Source organism: Trachymyrmex septentrionalis, unplaced genomic scaffold (assembly GCF_001594115.1).
Source record: "Trachymyrmex septentrionalis isolate Tsep2-gDNA-1 unplaced genomic scaffold, Tsep1.0 scaffold11, whole genome shotgun sequence".
In the NCBI taxonomy this organism is placed as follows: domain Eukaryota; kingdom Metazoa; phylum Arthropoda; class Insecta; order Hymenoptera; family Formicidae; genus Trachymyrmex; species Trachymyrmex septentrionalis.
The window spans coordinates 575,719-593,527 of NW_017304228.1; the positions used below are offsets into that span (position 1 = coordinate 575,719).

The following is a 17,809-nucleotide window of genomic DNA, read 5'->3' on the forward strand; positions in this document are numbered from 1 at the left end:
GTAGAATTACCAGTGTTTCGCGCGATTCTCCAACGGTTGCCTGCAACGAGATTCATTCGTTGAGTCGCATCTACATATTTCGCGCGTTTTACTCCACGGAGACCGTCGAAAGCGAGAGAGAAAGAAAGGGAATAAAGGAGAGAGAAAGCGATGAAAGAGGAAGAAGGATACAGCACGCGTGTGTCATTTCGCGTAGATTATAATTCCATCGACATACGTATATATACGAAATAAAATTACGAGCCGCGCGCGCGATATATTCTGAGGCGCGCTTTATCGATCAGAATATGTTGCAACTGTGGCGCTAATTGCAATTGACGATTAATAATTAACACCTACGTCCGTAATCCGCCGTGAAATAATGTACCGTTCGTCGCCGTGAGAGACGGACGATGGAACAAAAAACGATAGCGCGATATAACATTGTGCGTCATTTTGGAGATTCGTGCATGTCATTAAAAACCAGTACTCGATATATTGTATATTTTACATATTTTTTTTTTTCAAGCGACCAGTTCCTAATGTATCCAACAATGTAAATTAAAAAAAAAATAAATATAAAATAAATATAAATAGCACATTTCGCATTTTTATTTATTTATTTGTTTGTGCATCTTATTTATCTTTTATTTACATTCACATTTTTATTGCTTATTTTTTATAATAATTGTTTTTATTTTTACGTTTACTTTACTGTTTAATTGTTCAGTTTTTATTTTTATATTATTTCAAAATAAATATTCTTAAATTAATTTCTTACGTTTGTCATGGTTGATATACGCGATTCCAGGAAAACACAGCGTTAACTTGATTTTGTTCTGATCATCAAAATTAATTAGGTTTTTTCTTATAGCGAATAATCATCAGTTGTATTGATTGTTTCTCTCTCTCTCTCTCTCTCTCTCTCTCTCATCGTGTTTTCACACAAACACACACACACACACACACACATCCATCCACCCACACTCACCTGCATCCACACACACTTATATGAACATATATTATAATTTGAGTAATTTCTTCATTATAAATTATCTATATTATTGCTCTTAGGCCCGATTTTTTATTGGCTGATTAATTTGTGGTTGAGCTTAATCTTACAATAAAATAAAAATTGTATTTTTCTATCTACATAACAATTAATTATTAAACTGATGGTTTTGTAATGAATAACTTTTAAAGTTACCATTACAAAATCATTAGTTTCACCATTTAATGATTAATCATAGCTAGAAAAATTAGACCACAAGTTAATTAGATAATGAAAAACCGAGGCTTGTATGTATTATCAGAACTGTACAAGTCCTTACTTGTACAGTAAAATCTTGAGGGCACATTGTCCCAGTGTGCGTAATAAATAGCAATTTCTCTTGCACTTTTCTTTTATTTTTATGTTTTTAAGAGGATCCTAAGCGAGAGAAGCTCGAACTCCGACGATGTCACCAGAAGTCGCTGTTTGCCAAGCGCATCGACATGTCTTTATATACTATCACAATATCTCACGCAACGCTATGATACACGTAGTCGCACGTAATGTCAATTTTCGTATAACAAATTCATCGTGATAAAGTCTAATTCTAAGAACTCGACGTTATTTGTTTGTGCAAACCACATGTTTGTGGATTACTACTTCGTAAGTATAGGTTGCAGAACTTTCGTATCAAGCAAATGTTGTCACGACTTAACAACTTGAGACGCCTATGTTACACTAAGAAATGATAAAAAATATATATCAATTTCGAAATTTTTGGTCGTTCTCGATATAAACTCCACCTCACAAACACGTAAATGCGTATACTTTAATCCTGGAAAAGGAAAGGAGGATTTCGAATCAGTGAAAGAGAAAAAAAGTATTGGTTATACAAAAATTATATGATTTAGCCGGTAATACAGACGGCTTTAGAATCCTCTTAAAGGGCTTACTCTAGAATTATACCAAATGCGCATCTATCTACCTCTTTTCTCTGTATTCCCACCTCTATCCAATCGTCAATCAAGCCTAATTTACAATGTGTTGTTCACTTCCTGTCTCGCTTGCTTCTTCCTTCATGCCTTTTTCCTTCTTTGCTTTAGAATTGCAATAAACGATCGTTTATCGATAATAACGTTTCTTTTCACATGTTCCCTGTCCGAAGTTCGTCTGAACTTTAATCTCGGGCGAAGACCAGAAAACGAAAAAGCTGGGTAAGAGTCGAAAAAGCGAGAAGTCGAAAAAAGCGATAAAAGGGCAAGAGGGAATAAAGGAGGAAATAAAGAGTAAATTGTAGATTAGGCTTTGGCTCGTGGATAGCGCGCGAAATCGGAACTGGGCTCGCTCGCGCGCGCATCCCGATCTTGCGTGGGCGTCGCGACGTCACGCAGCACGCCGGCTCGGGCGTGTGCGGACGGTGGCGGGCGGTTGCGAGACGCCTCGCGCCGCCGTCTCGCAGTAGGCGACGCGACCTCGGCCCGTCAGGATCGTGCGGTTGGTTTACGCGAGGTAGCGGGGATCATGCCGGTCTCTATACGTACAGCAGCCTCGGCGACGGATTAAGAGACGAGAAAAAGACGGGCCGCAACGTGCCACGTGTCGCCACGACGGTCTCGCCGTCTCCGTTTGGTTACGCGATCGGAAGTGCGCGGCGAAGCTGAAAAAGATGACACGGTCCCGCGGCGAGGAGGGACGCGCGTCGCACGACGATAACCACCAGCTTGACGGTCCGAGTGTAGTAGATTGATGTACGTATGCGCGAGAGGAGAGAAAAATAAGTGGGTAAAGTGCTCTGGAAGCAATCTACGACTCTTTCAAGTCGTCGCCGAGAAGTACCGGGCAGTGCGAACGGCAGTACAACAAGGCGCGGGAACGGATCTCCCCTGGAGCCGCAGGAACAGAGAGCGAAGGGTGGACGAGTGAGTGTCACGTAAGGGAGGAAGGAAAGCTTAATGCAAAATTGGCTTTTCTGTCGCGATAATCGCGCACTTCGTACGGTGACGTAATTGTGCGTAAACGTGAGACTAACCGGCGATGTGCATGTATTATATGGGGCGGCAGTTACATTAGAATTTAAAAAGGAAAATTAAAAAGAACACACACAGAGAGAGAAAGAGAGAGAGAGAGAGAGAGAGAGAGAGAGAGAGAGAGAGAGAGAGAGAGCGCGCAAAGTTAGAATAGAAGGAAGTGATGCGATTATATTCCGATCCTGCGGAAGGCAAAGAACCGAGTAGTTACGACCGTTAGAAAGCCGCCGTAGATTCTCCTCGTTGCTGGTCTGACTCCGCACGACCTTTTCCACTTTCGATTATCTCCCTGGACTGCGCGCGAAGCATTCTTCCACGTTGATATGCGAGCCAGCCATATATCTTGACGATTTTCAGGTCGTTAGCGGCGCGAGGGGTAGACAGGAGGATGAAAGAGAGAGGGAGAATGAGAGGGCAAGCGGAAAACGCGCGAGATTTTCCCCCGAAACTTTCCAGGATATCCCGTTTTACATGAGGACAGAAGCTTCCTCGGACGGGAGCAATCGGCTACACCGTCAACGATCCCGTTCCTCGTCGCCCGCGGTTCGTGTCAACATAACGATAAGTTAAATTTCCGGAGAGTTTAAGTTGGCTCGTTCGACAAGATTACAGTCATTCGTTCGCTTGATTAGGATTGTCGTAAACTAACGACCACGATCCGTTTGAGTTGTAAGAGCTGTTTACCGGAGAGATTACCGACACGAGAGCTCTCCACATTTGCATTCGCGAATGTAAGTTCACGTTATTTTCGGATGCTGCGAATCTCTTTTACAAGTCGAATTCTCTCTCTCTCTCTCTCTCTCTCTCTCGCTCGCTCAGATTTGTCGATATGGAGCAAAAATATCGACTATCGTCAATTCAAAAACTATTTGTATTCATCTTAAATGAATAGATATTATCGAATATATATATATATCAAGTAATGAACAAATTTTTTCATTCTGATTAATCGATTACATTTCATGCAATCTCAGTCTTCAATATATAGTCTGATACAGCATTTTCTATTGGAAAAACTAGTATTATACTGGTACATACTGAGTGCAATTGAATTCAAATCAGTTCACATATTTTCAGCGTGATAAATAATTTAGTCTCTCTCTTTCTCTCTCTCTCTTTCTCTCTCTCGTTTTTTCCTTTATCCTTCACTGCATGCTCGCACGATAACAGCACAAAAATCACAAGTCTACAGTTACAGCTAGTCTTTAAAACATTCGTGTAATTTGAAAAAGATCGATCGGGGCTCGCACCCTCGACGATCGTCTCGAGGCAGCTACGAATAGAAGCCGTAACCGCCGTCGTACTGTTTGTAAACAGCATCGATCGGCGGTTGCCCGGTTTAATCGGATCAGCGGCTAATCCGACCGTTGACGCTCGCTAAACGTTACTTCAATTTTTTAGCCCGCCGCTTAATGCTGCCCGCAAATCGTCCATCAATCGCGTGATTGCCCTTTTTTCATCTCTCTCCCCCTCCGCTTTTCCCATCGACCGCAATTTATTTACTTATCCGTTTACTCGGAGCCGTTTCATTTAGGCAAACTCGAGTTCCTCTCACGTAGATGGTGCATTTTAATCTTCGGACACGTCTTTAAATACTAGAAGCCTGTACTGCGCCAAGACGGTAGTTTAACTCTTCGTGAGCACAATGGATCTTTTTTGACCCAGACAAAATTTCACTGTTAAGTTTCTTGGCACAAATTTAAGTTTTTATCAACCCCTTTAGATTTAATTTTATTGGGATCATGCTAATAAAGAAATTTTTTAATTCAATTCAAAAAGAATAAATAGTTCATTAATTAATTTTTTTTAAATCGTTATTTTTTTTCTAGAATAAATTTTAACAAAAAATCCGCCTGCGGAGTAAGTAAAGACAGAAATATGAACAAAGCTCACAACATCTTATATTATACACATTGCTCCTATTTGCGATCTGTTTTATCATCTCTTATCGTTATTATATTACTAATTTTAATTTTCGACTATGATTCGAGATTAGATTTACGATGAGATTAGATTTATGATGTTTCTCTGGTTCAATAACATTTTGTAATTATTCAATTTGACAATTTTTATGATTTATTGTAGAGTGACATTATTTGTCATTTGGCTAACTTGTTAGTATATTATTAGCGCCGAGGCACAACTGTCTCCTGATATTGAAGAAGATCCAAACCGAGAATCGAAATGTGTGTATTTAATTTCGCATATAATATTTCTACACATGCTCATCTGTGTCGATTTTTATGAGCTTTATTGGAATTTTTTGAATATATACAGTATATTGGTATATTTCAACAGATATTTGAATTCCAAAAAAAGGGAAATGGGATAAATTGAGAGATATATCTTCCGATTATCGCATTAAAAAATTTTCTAGAATTTTTACATCTGATCAATTTTGTGATGTCACATTGTATTCCTCTTATGCTATACGTAAGCTAAATCTTCGAGATCTTTTCACCATCACAGGCACAAGAGATCACGAGGTTAAGCTGTCCGACAGTTTGCTAAGAGTTCGTCCCATCGATCGTTGAAAGTTTCCCGCGAGATCAGCCGAAAATCAGGGAAGCTTTTAACCCTCTCGATCTCATAGAATGACAGCGCGAAGTGCTGCTGACCAATGTGCCAATCTGCCGATGTGCTAATAATAATTGGAAAACGCGAGTTTCATCGTAATACGTTACACGTTAAAAATATAAGAATTTCATAAATTGTTTTAATATTACGTCTGTGAGTATTTGTGTAAAATTCGAGCATAATTTGCTTATTAGTTTAAAATTTATGTAATTTTTTTGTTAGTAAAAAAACCTTAATAAAGTAAAATCTTGTTTTATAGTAGTTATTTACAAAAAACTAAATTTAGTAAGGTCATGATGACGAATTAAATAAAAAATGTTTATGTCTATATGTATAGACTAATAAAATTAATAAATATTCGTGCAAAAGTTTACTTGGATTTATTTATTTATTATTTAAAAGTTATTTACCTAAAACTGGCAGCAAAAAATATGATCATTTTTTATATAAAGTCATTATAAGCCAAATTATTTAATTATTTATTGTTTCGTTTTTCTTTTGCGGCTGGTTTCAGAGTATATTTATAACAAAATTTGTAAAATTTGTTGGCTAATATTAGCTGATATTGACTTTTTTTATAGTTGAATTTTTGATTGATATTTTTAGCCGCGCGGGTATATTATTCCGCCAAAATATCCTTAAGATAAAGTGCCTAATATAAAATGAATTTTAAAATGGAATAAAAAGAAAGAGACAAATAACTGAAAGACACTGTCGTGCGTTTTACAATTTTATTCCAGCTTTAAAATAATAATTTTAAATAAAGCTAATCTAAACCATTATATGAATAAATTAGATAGGTAAGAAAAGCAGTCAAGGCTAGATTTTGGTACCTGATATTTTTATATGTAAATTATAAATACATTTTTCAGTTATATAAACTGGGCGTCGCTTATTATCAGACTTGAAACACAATCATAAACTAAAGCTGAAATAATAATCACAATTAAATTGAACGTTGATTTAATAATGATGCTATTAGCATTTTAAAACATTGTAAAGAAACTTCTTGCAAAAAATAAACAATTTTACAACATCATTCACTCGAAACGTTATTTATTACTTTTGCATATAATATGAAAGAATAAATAAACATGACGTTTTTTCTCCGTTCCGAATTTAATCTCTGGAAAATGGATCGATGGTCGCGCAATCGCGCGGCGCTCTCAACTGTGGTTTTGCTTTCAGAAGGATTTCGTCCATCTCGTTTTCCTCCATGCGAAGTTGTATTTATAAACTTGGGCTATCGGCCCGGCGAGTCTCGCCCCCCTTTCTCTCGAGTGTCAAGGGTCGAACCGGGATTTTGTGGGCACAAAGCCGCCCCTGCTGTCTGCCGGACGGCAGAAAGCACTTATTCTATGGAGAACGGTTTCCGGCGCGGCTATTATACGCGCGAGCCTTCGTGTCGCTTCGAACGCGCGACGCGAATATTGTTCATCGATCCTCCCGGCCACTAATTTGTCAAATTATTCTCGCCCTCGAGAAAGGCACGCTCGTTAGCGACTTGGGCGTAAATGGACGCTCCCGCGCTCATCGCGTACGCGTGTCACGGAAGACGACGCGATTAAATTAGGGCCATAATTCGTCGAGATTAATTTTCGGTGATGCAAACACGCCGCGCGGCAGATTTCCATGGAGAACGCGAGACGCTACGCGTTAATTTTTCCTGGATTCCGCCTGGGATTTTACAAGGGAATGGCTAACTCTATTTTCTATAGAGGGACGTAAGGAAAAGCGTTCTTTTCGCGATTGTGAGAAATACAACTACGTCTTTAGACGAGTTACTCTAATCACATGTCGCACGTTTATCTTTTGCTATTTTTTACCATCTTCCATACATACATATGAGAGAAAAAAAATAGTTGCAATTACCACAATTTAATTATATGTTATGGTCATTTTTTAGAATGTAGAATAACTATATATTTATATTATAGTTGTTTTAATTATGTGTGTGTGCAAATACAGTCACACACACACACTGCTGAAAATCTTCAGTTTTTCCTTAACATATTTTTTAATTATTATTACCATATAAATAGTAAGTGAATTTAAGAGAATAATTACATTCACTATAACTGCGATTACATTTATTGAATAAAAATGTTTATTTTGTTTACCATTTATATCTTGATATTTTACTGCATTAATGTATTTGAAATTAGCATAATTTATAGTACAATTTTTAATATTTGAGAGAATTACACATATATGATTATTATTATTAACATTATATTAGTAATAACATTAGTAACCATAAAAATGGAGCTTCTAGCCATAATTATTTTACTATGAGATTATAGTCATAAATACCAAACAGTTTTCTGTCAGTATATGTTGTACTAATTGAAAATATTATTAACTCTTTACGGTGTTAAAGATGCTCAATAGCATTAGCTATTATTAAATTACTTGTCAATTTAATTCGATAGATTACATATTCCAACTTTGATTTAGGGCTGTGTTTCAAGACCGACATATAATCGACGTGTAATTTGTGTGACTTGGAAATTGTAAAATTCATACAAAAGTATTATTATAGACTTAAAGACTCGCTTTGGACCGACTATATATATTTTTTCGCTTATTTGCAAATATTATGTTATACATCCGAATAAATTTATTATTTGGAGATTTGTTCACGTCTAAAAATCGTTCGTATTTTACATTTGCCATTATATCATTATTTAACTGTTACATTTCAAAAGTCTTTACTTACAAGTGCTACTAAGTTACTTGTGTTTATTGGATTTTTTTTTCGCTTTCGACTTCAAAGCGTAAAGATCACAAATATTTTCTGTCTATACAGAATTCCTAATTGTTGTTATCTTGTACCTTAATCGTCAACCAAAGGATTTATTTCAGACCATGGTTTCAAATCGATTCAGTTATAAATATATGGAAAGGCCATAACGCTCGAACGGATAAGTCGGTGCGCAACAGATCATGAATGTCGGCAGGAAACAGCAGGATAATCAAGGATATTAAGGATACAAAGGATTATTAGGAAGCGCGAGCCGCTAATGCGTTTTCTGTTTCCGCTACGGAACTCTCAGTGGGCTTTGCGTGCGTTCAAGTAACTTTGTGCTAATAATCTATCGGATTCGCAGAGCGCCATAATAATGGCCGACCGTTTCTCATTTTCCCGTCATCGGAGCTTTTCTTCTCGAGATTTCAGTGTCCAACGGATCTTTTTTCGAGAAGAAATCTTGCCCCCGAATTATATCACTGCGCGCGCCTCGTTTATCTCGAATATTTCTTTCTGCTGTCAGCTTTAATTTTCTTAGCGCAAGGAGTACGTACGATGAAAAATAAACGGAAAGACTTTCCTAGTTGCCGGAGAAGATATATGAAGCTCGGGGATGTGACGTAATGCCGGACATTATTGATTTATATGCTTGTACAAAACGCATTATTAAAATTTTAGACAAAATGAATGTAATTTTTACGCCAGTTGCTTCCATGTTTTGTTCCCTTTATTTTTCTTATTTTAAGTTAATAAGATATAACATTTTCTTCTTAATAAATTATCATAGTATTCGAGATTAATCTCTAAATAAGTAGATAGTTTCAAGATACGCAAGTTGGTAGGAGAGGTGCTCAGAACACCCTAAAAAAATTTAATTTTTTAGTGATACTTTTTACTAGCATATATCATGTAATAGTTATATTTACATTAGTTCCATCTTTACGAGATAAAAGAATGTAAAAATAATGAGCTATAAGACTTTTGGGCATCTGGGCAGTACTTTTTATCTTCCTTTCCCTGAACAAGGTTTTAAAGAAAATTAGAGCCACTCCACTTATCCACTTAAAGGTTAAACCGACGTACGAAGTTAAAGGGGGAAAAAAAAAATCGAAGAATACTAGTTGGAATCAATTAGAAAAATAATTATTTATTTACCTATAAAAAATAGTTTGATTATAATTTATCTAATCATACGATTTCATTCGTCAATCATTTCATCTTAATATTTCCGGAATTTAAATCATATAGCTCGCATCCAACTTTCCAGCATCAAACACTTTCTTTGTCTACTTTAATCTGCGTTAATCTGGCTTTGTGTACCACGATTCGCGTAAAAGCGGCGGTGTTAAGCGTGCAATCAAAGCATCGCGAGTAAACGCACCCAGGAAGAAGACAAAAGAAAATGGCAGCGTGCTGACAGCTGAAAGCATCTGTCGATTTGTATGACTTGTTGTCTATTCAGTTAGCAGTTTTGAGTAATCGTTCTTATTCTCTCCGTTCGTCTGCCGCTGCTCCGAACCTCTCTCATCCCCTAACGGCGTCGGTCGTCACCCTCGTGCGGGATCCTGGCGCGCACGACCTACCCTGGGGCATTCTTTACTCTCCCATCAACGCGGCGCCCGTCGTCTCTTCGTCGTTCTCGTCGTCATCGTAGTCCTCGTTGTCATCCTAGGATCGTCCTTAGAATCGAAGCGTACACGCAGGCACTCCAGGAATCTCGTTTGTACATTTATTTTACCCCCTTCGACCCCTCCTACCCCCTTTCGTTCTCTCTCTTCCACCTTTCCCATCTTTTTTTTTTTTATTCTCTTTCCTTCGCGCTCCCTCTCCCGTACTCTTCCGACTCTTCGATTTGCTGTCGCAGTCGGAGTGGCACGGAGCAGTGGGAAATAAATGGCTCCTAATGGATTTCTTAGACGTTCGCTCGCGCGCGCGGACACGGACGCGGTGGAACTCAGGTGCAGTCAGAAGTGCCACGGCCCTCGAAAGTACGGCGGAACTCTAAATTACAGGAATCGCTGCTTCTCATCTTGTCTCTCCGTCTCTCTCTCTCTCTCTCTCCCTCCTCCCTCTGTCTCTGTCTCTGTCTCTGTCTGGTCTGTCTGTCTGCCTCTTTCCCGTCTCTTCTTAACATTTGGCAGATCACAGCTGTGCGACCTTATCGATGCCGATGAAAACTTTTCACCGTCGAGCCGTACCATAGTCGTGTGCGAACTTTTCGCCTTCGCCAATAATCTCGGCGACATCGCGGTGACCTCGACCGCATACGCGGTCTCTGGCTTTTTCTCTCCTTCTCATTCCTATCTTGGCTCACGCTTTTGCATTCGCGGTGATTTTTCATTCAAGCTGTCTCGCACGCGCACAACGAATTGCTGACCGGCACAAAGCGTAATTTTATTTGTCAGATTTATTCCGGGGTCCTTTTTCAACGTTTACTAGTCATCGTACTGGCGAAGAGGCAGCAGGTAGGAATGTCAGAACATCTGTTGTGTATCTTCGGTGCATAAAGATAGACGTTTAATCTTGCGGATTACGTCACGCTACGCTCACGTCTCGAATTTTATGTGCGATTTTATATGCGCATTCTACATGATATTAAAAAAAAAAATACGAGAAAGAGAGAATTATATTAACTGTTATATATTTAGAGTCTTTATGACTTTGTGAGGAAAGCCAGTATCATGTCTGGAGATTTCAAACCGTCCGAGAACCGTCGAGACACGACAGTTTTTATATTCATCGTGACAATCTTATTTTCATCAATTTAGACGGACCGAGAAGCATAACTTGACTGTCGTAATGGCGCGGAAATAAAAGGTCTGGTTTGCGGGGAGTATGATAAAACTGAAAATCGTAGGGATTTTCTTGGATAATTCGCGCGCCGAAGCTCGTCCTTCTTTTCACAGGCACGAAAGTTTTTCCTTCTTTGTCAATAATCTCAACGGATTTCGACCGACACCCGAGAATCTCTTATTTCCTCGCCATTGAAGCTCCTCTCGGTTAACGGCTGCCTTCGGCGGAGCACGCGTCTCGTACTCGTACACACAAATTCGCTTGTAAATTTTATCTCGTTCTCTTTTTATCCTGGCATTTTCCTCCTTGCAACGGCGTTCCGTTTACCCCATTTGAGCGGCGGAACGTCGCTGATGAATAATTCCTGACGAAAACGTTATCAATGCGTCGCACGAGATCACGAAGGATAGATTGCAAAATCGAATAGCGAGCAGCCTATTTTTATGGCGATGATTAAAAGAATAATATAACATATATACTGTAATGTATAATACACAGTAAAAAAATTTTATATTTATTTGTTAGAAACGATCCACTCGAGTTCTTGTTAAAATTTTATATTTCTTAATACATATATGAGAGTTAATTTAATATAATGTGATTGTATTATTTGAATATTTTGTGTTAAATTGATATTCCACATTTCTTAGTGTTAAAATAATATAATTTATCAGTAAACGAACAAATGACGAAAATGTTTTTGAAAATGATAAAAAATTTTTGACATAAATTCTAAGATACATGAATGAAATGTGTTAATTTGACATACTATAAATGTTAAATTTATTAAAACGTATTGTTTATTATACATGTTAATTTTAATGAAATATGATTGCTTACAAATTACGTCAATGTTATGTTTTTATCAATATTAATTTTTTACATAATATTTGTGTTACTTTGTAATATATTCATCTTGTGTTAAATTAATACAAAAATTTGAGTCGACTGTGCGAGACACGTGAAACGAGTTAAATCTCACAAATTTTTTATTGGTGTATATAGATATCAATCATAAATATTTATGTTACAATTATCAAAGATATCTAAACTCATACCACTGAAGAATAATTTCTGAACGTTGGAAATTATTTACTTCAAGTTAATTCAAATAACAAATAAGTTTCCCAATGAAACTCAAACCTCAGTACACACGATGATTTTCCTTTACTACATTCGGTGGGTTATTCATATCTGGGTTAATTTTAATCACTTTTACAAGTGTACAAAAATTATATTAAGTGATTTTTTACATGTACTTAAACAGCTTTAGAAAATATATGTAAAGTTGTGCGTTGAAAAAAAAAAGGTAAAAAATGGAGATTATTATTTAGCCAAGTGCTCCTAGTATTTCAAAGAAAAGAAAGGATTGGATATAAGAATTATATTAATTTACATTAAAAATTATTATTTATCGTATAAAGAACGTATATTTTCTCGTAGACTGCTTCTTCGTTGAAAACTCAGTTTCTCTTTTCGTAAATCTGTGCGTTGCGGTACAATAGTGAAAGCGCACCGAGATTACAGTTGAGAATTCTATACTAGAACGCTATCGCGCCGCAATTGCTCTAATATTCCCGCTGTGCGATACATTTAATGACCGTTTTGTGGATCCGTTCGATAGGGAAGCGAGAACCCCGACGAGACGGCGGAATTTCCGTTGTTCCGAGCGCCATAATTGAGAGAACAAGCGCCTCAGCGATGCTAATTCCACGAGTTGCTAACAAAACAATTTAACACGGTTCATACATAAATCATCGGCAGCAGATAAAAGTTTTCTTCGCCATGGGCGGAGGAGGTGTTCACTACGGGCGGGCAGCGACAGCTACGGGCTTGAAAGGACCCGTCGCGTCCTTCGATGTACCTCGCCGTCATTTTCGCCTAGGCGAAGGAGAGAGAGTTGAAGCTTTTCCAGGGCGCGCACAGCCCGGTTTCTTCAGCCCCTTGCTGACACTCTAAATCTCGTTTGGAAATCTCGCTTCTTCGATAATCCATTCCCGGGCGTTTGCCCCTCCCTCGGCTTTCCTCTCGGCTCCGGTCTGAATCGCGCGAGCGCGACGTTCTTTGCAACGCGACGTTTTCCTCCGACTGCACAGGGAATAATAAATGCGTCTTAATGACGCGAAGCCAAGACCAATGAGACGCGTCGGGTGTAAGATATAAATCTCTGATATAACGGAAATTGTTAGTTAAAAGCGGAGAGCGGGGTTAGGTAAAATAGAATGCCGGAAAGCGTCGCGATGCACTCAATGATCCATGAAACTTTTCCTATATTAGGTACGGACGATTAGAGAAGTTGTTCGACGAAATATCCCTCGAGTTAAAGTTTAAAATCTACTGTCTTATTAAATGACAGTTTCCCGTTAAATCAGATTGATTAGCGTTAAACTTGTATAACATCTTTTAAGACGAGCATTTCGTATAATTATATATTTAATTCTCCGTACTGAATAAAAGAGAATTAAGGAAACTGCAAGTGTTTGCTCAGTTTATTTAACACAGATAACTCGTCCGTGAAACGAGCGAATTCTTTTTCTTGGTGGTTCTGTCGTTAATTAAATCATTGAGAAAGAATCAGAAACAGATGGCGAAGTTCATACGTGCGTAAGAAAAGAAAAATAAATATCAGAAGTGGAGTAGCCTGCGATACGAATGTGTTAATATCACAACGTTTGAATCACGACTATGTGTGCCTTTAAAGATACAATGAAAGAACGATTTTATTGAAGCATCTAAAAAGTTAGCTAGATACAGATCTGAAAATAATTTTGTTGTATCATCGAAATGCTGCAAAAAGTTTTGACTTGGCAGTTTGTGAGCGTCCTATATAATTATTTTCATGGTACAACATAATTATTTTCAAATCTGTATCCAATTAAATTTTTCAATACTTCAGCAAATCCACTCGTTCTTTCTGTGTACGCCATATCATTCTAATCGAAACACATTTTCGCACGTGTGTTTACGTATTAATTTAACAATGAACAAACATATTTTGGTTGCTCAAATTGCTAAAATGTTAAAAACTTTTTACAGCAGTCTCATCAACCTTCCACAATTACTATTTTAATAATCCAACAGTTATTTTTAAATCTGTATTTAGCTAAATTTTTAGATACTTTAGCGAAACTTCTATACACCCGTCATTTCTGCGTATAATATATTGAATTACGAAATTATTTACAATGTTTTAACGATGTTTATCAGCATCAGTAACATTAACTTGATTTTTAATTTAATCCATGATGTTACGTATTTTAACTTGTATTTAAGACTGTATTTCAGGACAGACAAAAAATCGGCGTGATTTGTTTGAATTGGAAATTGTAAAAATTTACGTAACAATGTTATTAGGTACCCAGACTTGATCGAATATGACTCTCTTCAATCATTTCTGTTTAATACATTGAAATTATCACTTCACTAATAATTATTGTATTTTATCCGTCCAAAGATGATGAGAACGAAGGAAAGGGAGAATGAAAAACTATGACCAATGCACCCCCAACTCCGGAAATATCCGGAACGTCGGACGTGCGTTAGCGCATTCGAAGGGTGGTATAGTTGGTACCCACCCCTGGCATTCTTCGCGCTGTGAAAACTCGACCTTCGCTGGCGCCGTCACGAATGACGAAAGTTTCCGCCCGCTACGTGACGAGCACATCTCCCTCGCCGTCCTCTTGCTTGCCAACGAACAACGTTGGAATAACGTGAAAAAAAGTGAGAAAAACTGTAAACTGAAGTAACTCGCTGGAAGTCGTCCGATCGATCGCATTGTGTCTCTCACCGCATGATCGCCTCCCCCCTCAGGGGTACACTCGAAAGTTTCTTCGTCGAGGTTTCGCGATGGGGTAGTTTCTGATACAGCACTACCATTTCGTCTCTCTCTCTCTCTCTCTCTCTCTCTCTCTCTCTCTCTCTCTCTCTCTCTCTCTCTCTCTCTCTCTGTCTCTCATTTTCCCTGGTCGTTTGTCCCCCTTCTCGCCTGCATCCTCCCTCACCTACTCCTGTGGCTACACTAATGTTATTCGGGCTGTGTTCTCGGTATAAAGTGTTACCCTCTCAGGTTCCCCGTTTTTATCCTCGCCTCGTGGCTTTATATAATTTTTTATTGGCCGTACGCTTCGCCGACCGAAACATGCACCGGAAAATTCGCACGAGAATATTCGAGGAATATGTCGCGCTTTAATTTACATCTCCGTTATGAGGAATACGTACACGGCGAACATGGGGTGCCGAAATATAATATTGCTCACTCTGGAAATTCTTCCAGAGTGCAGCGCGACTGAGTCGCGTTGGTCGTCGGATTCGCGAGAGAGAGAGAGAGGGAGAGAGAGAGAGAGAGAGAGAGAGAGAGAGAGAGAGAGAGAGAGCTGCGGGCGCGAAACGGCGGCTAATGAAACAAAAGCTAAAATCCGTGTCGCGCGGCGCGGATTGAATAACACACGTCGAGTCCACCCTTTCCGCCGTGGCGTGGCTCGAATTGTCGTTCGCTGTGCCCTATCAATAGTATCAATGGCACTATTATTCACTCGCCCATTTCGCTTCCGCGACGATGATTTCCCTTGTTTTCCTGCTATCTCGCTCGCGTGTACACTGTACGCTTCTTTGTACGCGCGTCGCGTCGCGCGGAGGACGCCACGAAACGACGTTTGCGAATTTTGTTCTCGCGACGCGCCCCAACCATCCGGTCCTTTTCTTCCTCCGTTATCCTCGTGCTTCTTCCTTTGTTCGAGTGGAGGGAGGAAATGTGCGCGGGGGTGAGAAAGGTTTCATCGCGACACGATGATGAATGCCGCAATGTCCGCCTCGAGGCGGGAAACAGCATGGTTTGTAGCCTTCGTACGCGAATGCCATGAGCGTCTCGTATATACGACGAATACTCTACTCTAGGATTCCTCGAAAGCACAGGGTTTACGAGATTTCGCGTCTACGCCGCCGTTCTCCCGTGTACTTTCGCGAGTACGCTGGATTTATTCGCGCTCCATTTCGTGCGATTTTCTTCCCGTAAATCTGCGTCCGCTCCGCCCGCGCCGACGCGACGGCTCGCGCCGCACCGCGCGACACACTCTCCGCTCTCTCCCTTCGGCGCGGCGCGGCGCGGCGCGGCGCGGCGCGGCTGTGGTGGCGGAAAATTTGCATGCGTTTCGTCGGGAAAGCGAAGCACGCGGCGGTGCCGGTAATTCGGGAAAAAATCCGTTGCTCTCTCGCGAGCGACGCCGTTACGAAATCGCATCGGTTAACATTCCCCTTCCTTTCGCTCGCTTATCTTATATGTAAAGATGAAAAAACTAGTTTTTTTTACTCGGAGAAAAGTACAAAGTAAGAAACAAGGTTCTCTTATGATAAAAGACCGTTTTTTTCACCAAAATCATATAGAATTCATGAAAAATATATGAAATGTTCATGTTAAGAATGTAGAAAGATATAAAATTTATTTTGCTTAATATTTCGTTGTCTTTATAATTTTAAATATCATAGAGGAAATATTCTTACGTTGTTGCCTAACGAATTGATATTCCTTATCAACAATGATCTAAGTACACTTATAATTATTTGAAAGACAGATATTTTACATTTTACTCCGACTTTGAAAGCTAAATAATAAGTGACGGTCCATACTATTGTTAACATAGATAATACTTTATTAGTAATTGACATTGTTTTGTATGATATATTGATTCTGTGTACGTATTCTAAATTTTAATTATTGAATCAATATAATGTCCGTTTAAGAATAGTTGAAGGTAGTTGGATGGCGTCACTAATTTAAATGTAGAATATATACAATTACAACCAATATACGACAAAAACAGTATGAATTATTCTAATAAAATATTATATCAATAACAGTATGAAACACTTATTCAACTTTTTTTTTTAAAATCGGAGTACAGTATAAAATAATGTTCGAATAATTATAATATATACGGTAGTATATATTTATGGCCACTGCCATTTCGTCATTGTATTACATTTTGACTTTCATATTTTTACATAGAAATCTTTTGAGTGAATGTAAAAACTGAATTCTAGAACAGTAATACAACGTTAAAATCATCCAATGCTCCAAAAAAATATATCAGAGTAAAAAATTTTAAAGCCGAATTTGAAAAACTGCTTTTTACTGAGCTTTCTATTCAAAGTCTTTAGTTTTTCCTTTTCAGTCATTTTCGTCTCTAATCTTACAACGTGCGTTATCAAGTTATATCTCGCCCGTCTGTTGAAAGTAATGTCAAGGGAGCAAAGGGGCGATAATTCGAAAAATTTCCGCGCTAATATCGGTGCTGCTTCTTTCTACCTCCTCGCGCCGCTCTATAGCTCGTAAATCTTCCCATTATTCCTTTCCATCGACGGCGCGTTGAGGGATCCGTCGCATCGTTCAAGATTAAAATGAAAAATCGCGCGCCTTGCTCCACACGCGGATAACGCGAGTAATGGGATATTTATACGAGCCGACGTTACGTATAATATTTTTCCGTCGCGTTGCGGTAACACCTCGTTGTTTACCTGTGGATACCTGCGTCGTTGGTCTTTCGATCGAAGACTTCCTATCTTACGTTATCTTGTCCTTCGTAACATTGCCCATCTACCGTTCACACTAAAGTCCCTAGAAGTAAGAACCTGGCCAATCTTCTAGTTTGATTAAAAATAATGTACATATATATATATATATATATATATATATATATA

General features: G+C 38.6%; 1 protein-coding gene across 1 annotated transcript in view; it reads left to right on the forward strand.

Annotated features, from left to right (window-relative positions):
* The first annotated feature begins 2,442 nt into the window (after positions 1-2,442).
* LOC108750080 (growth factor receptor-bound protein 14-like) overlaps positions 2,443-17,809 on the forward strand; it is a 324,408-nt gene continuing 309,041 nt past the window's right edge. The window contains exon 1 of the mRNA XM_018489315.1: positions 2,443-2,889. Within this exon, the coding sequence (XP_018344817.1) occupies positions 2,717-2,889 (173 nt within the window). The 5' untranslated portion in view covers positions 2,443-2,716. The remainder of the gene's footprint in view (positions 2,890-17,809) is intronic.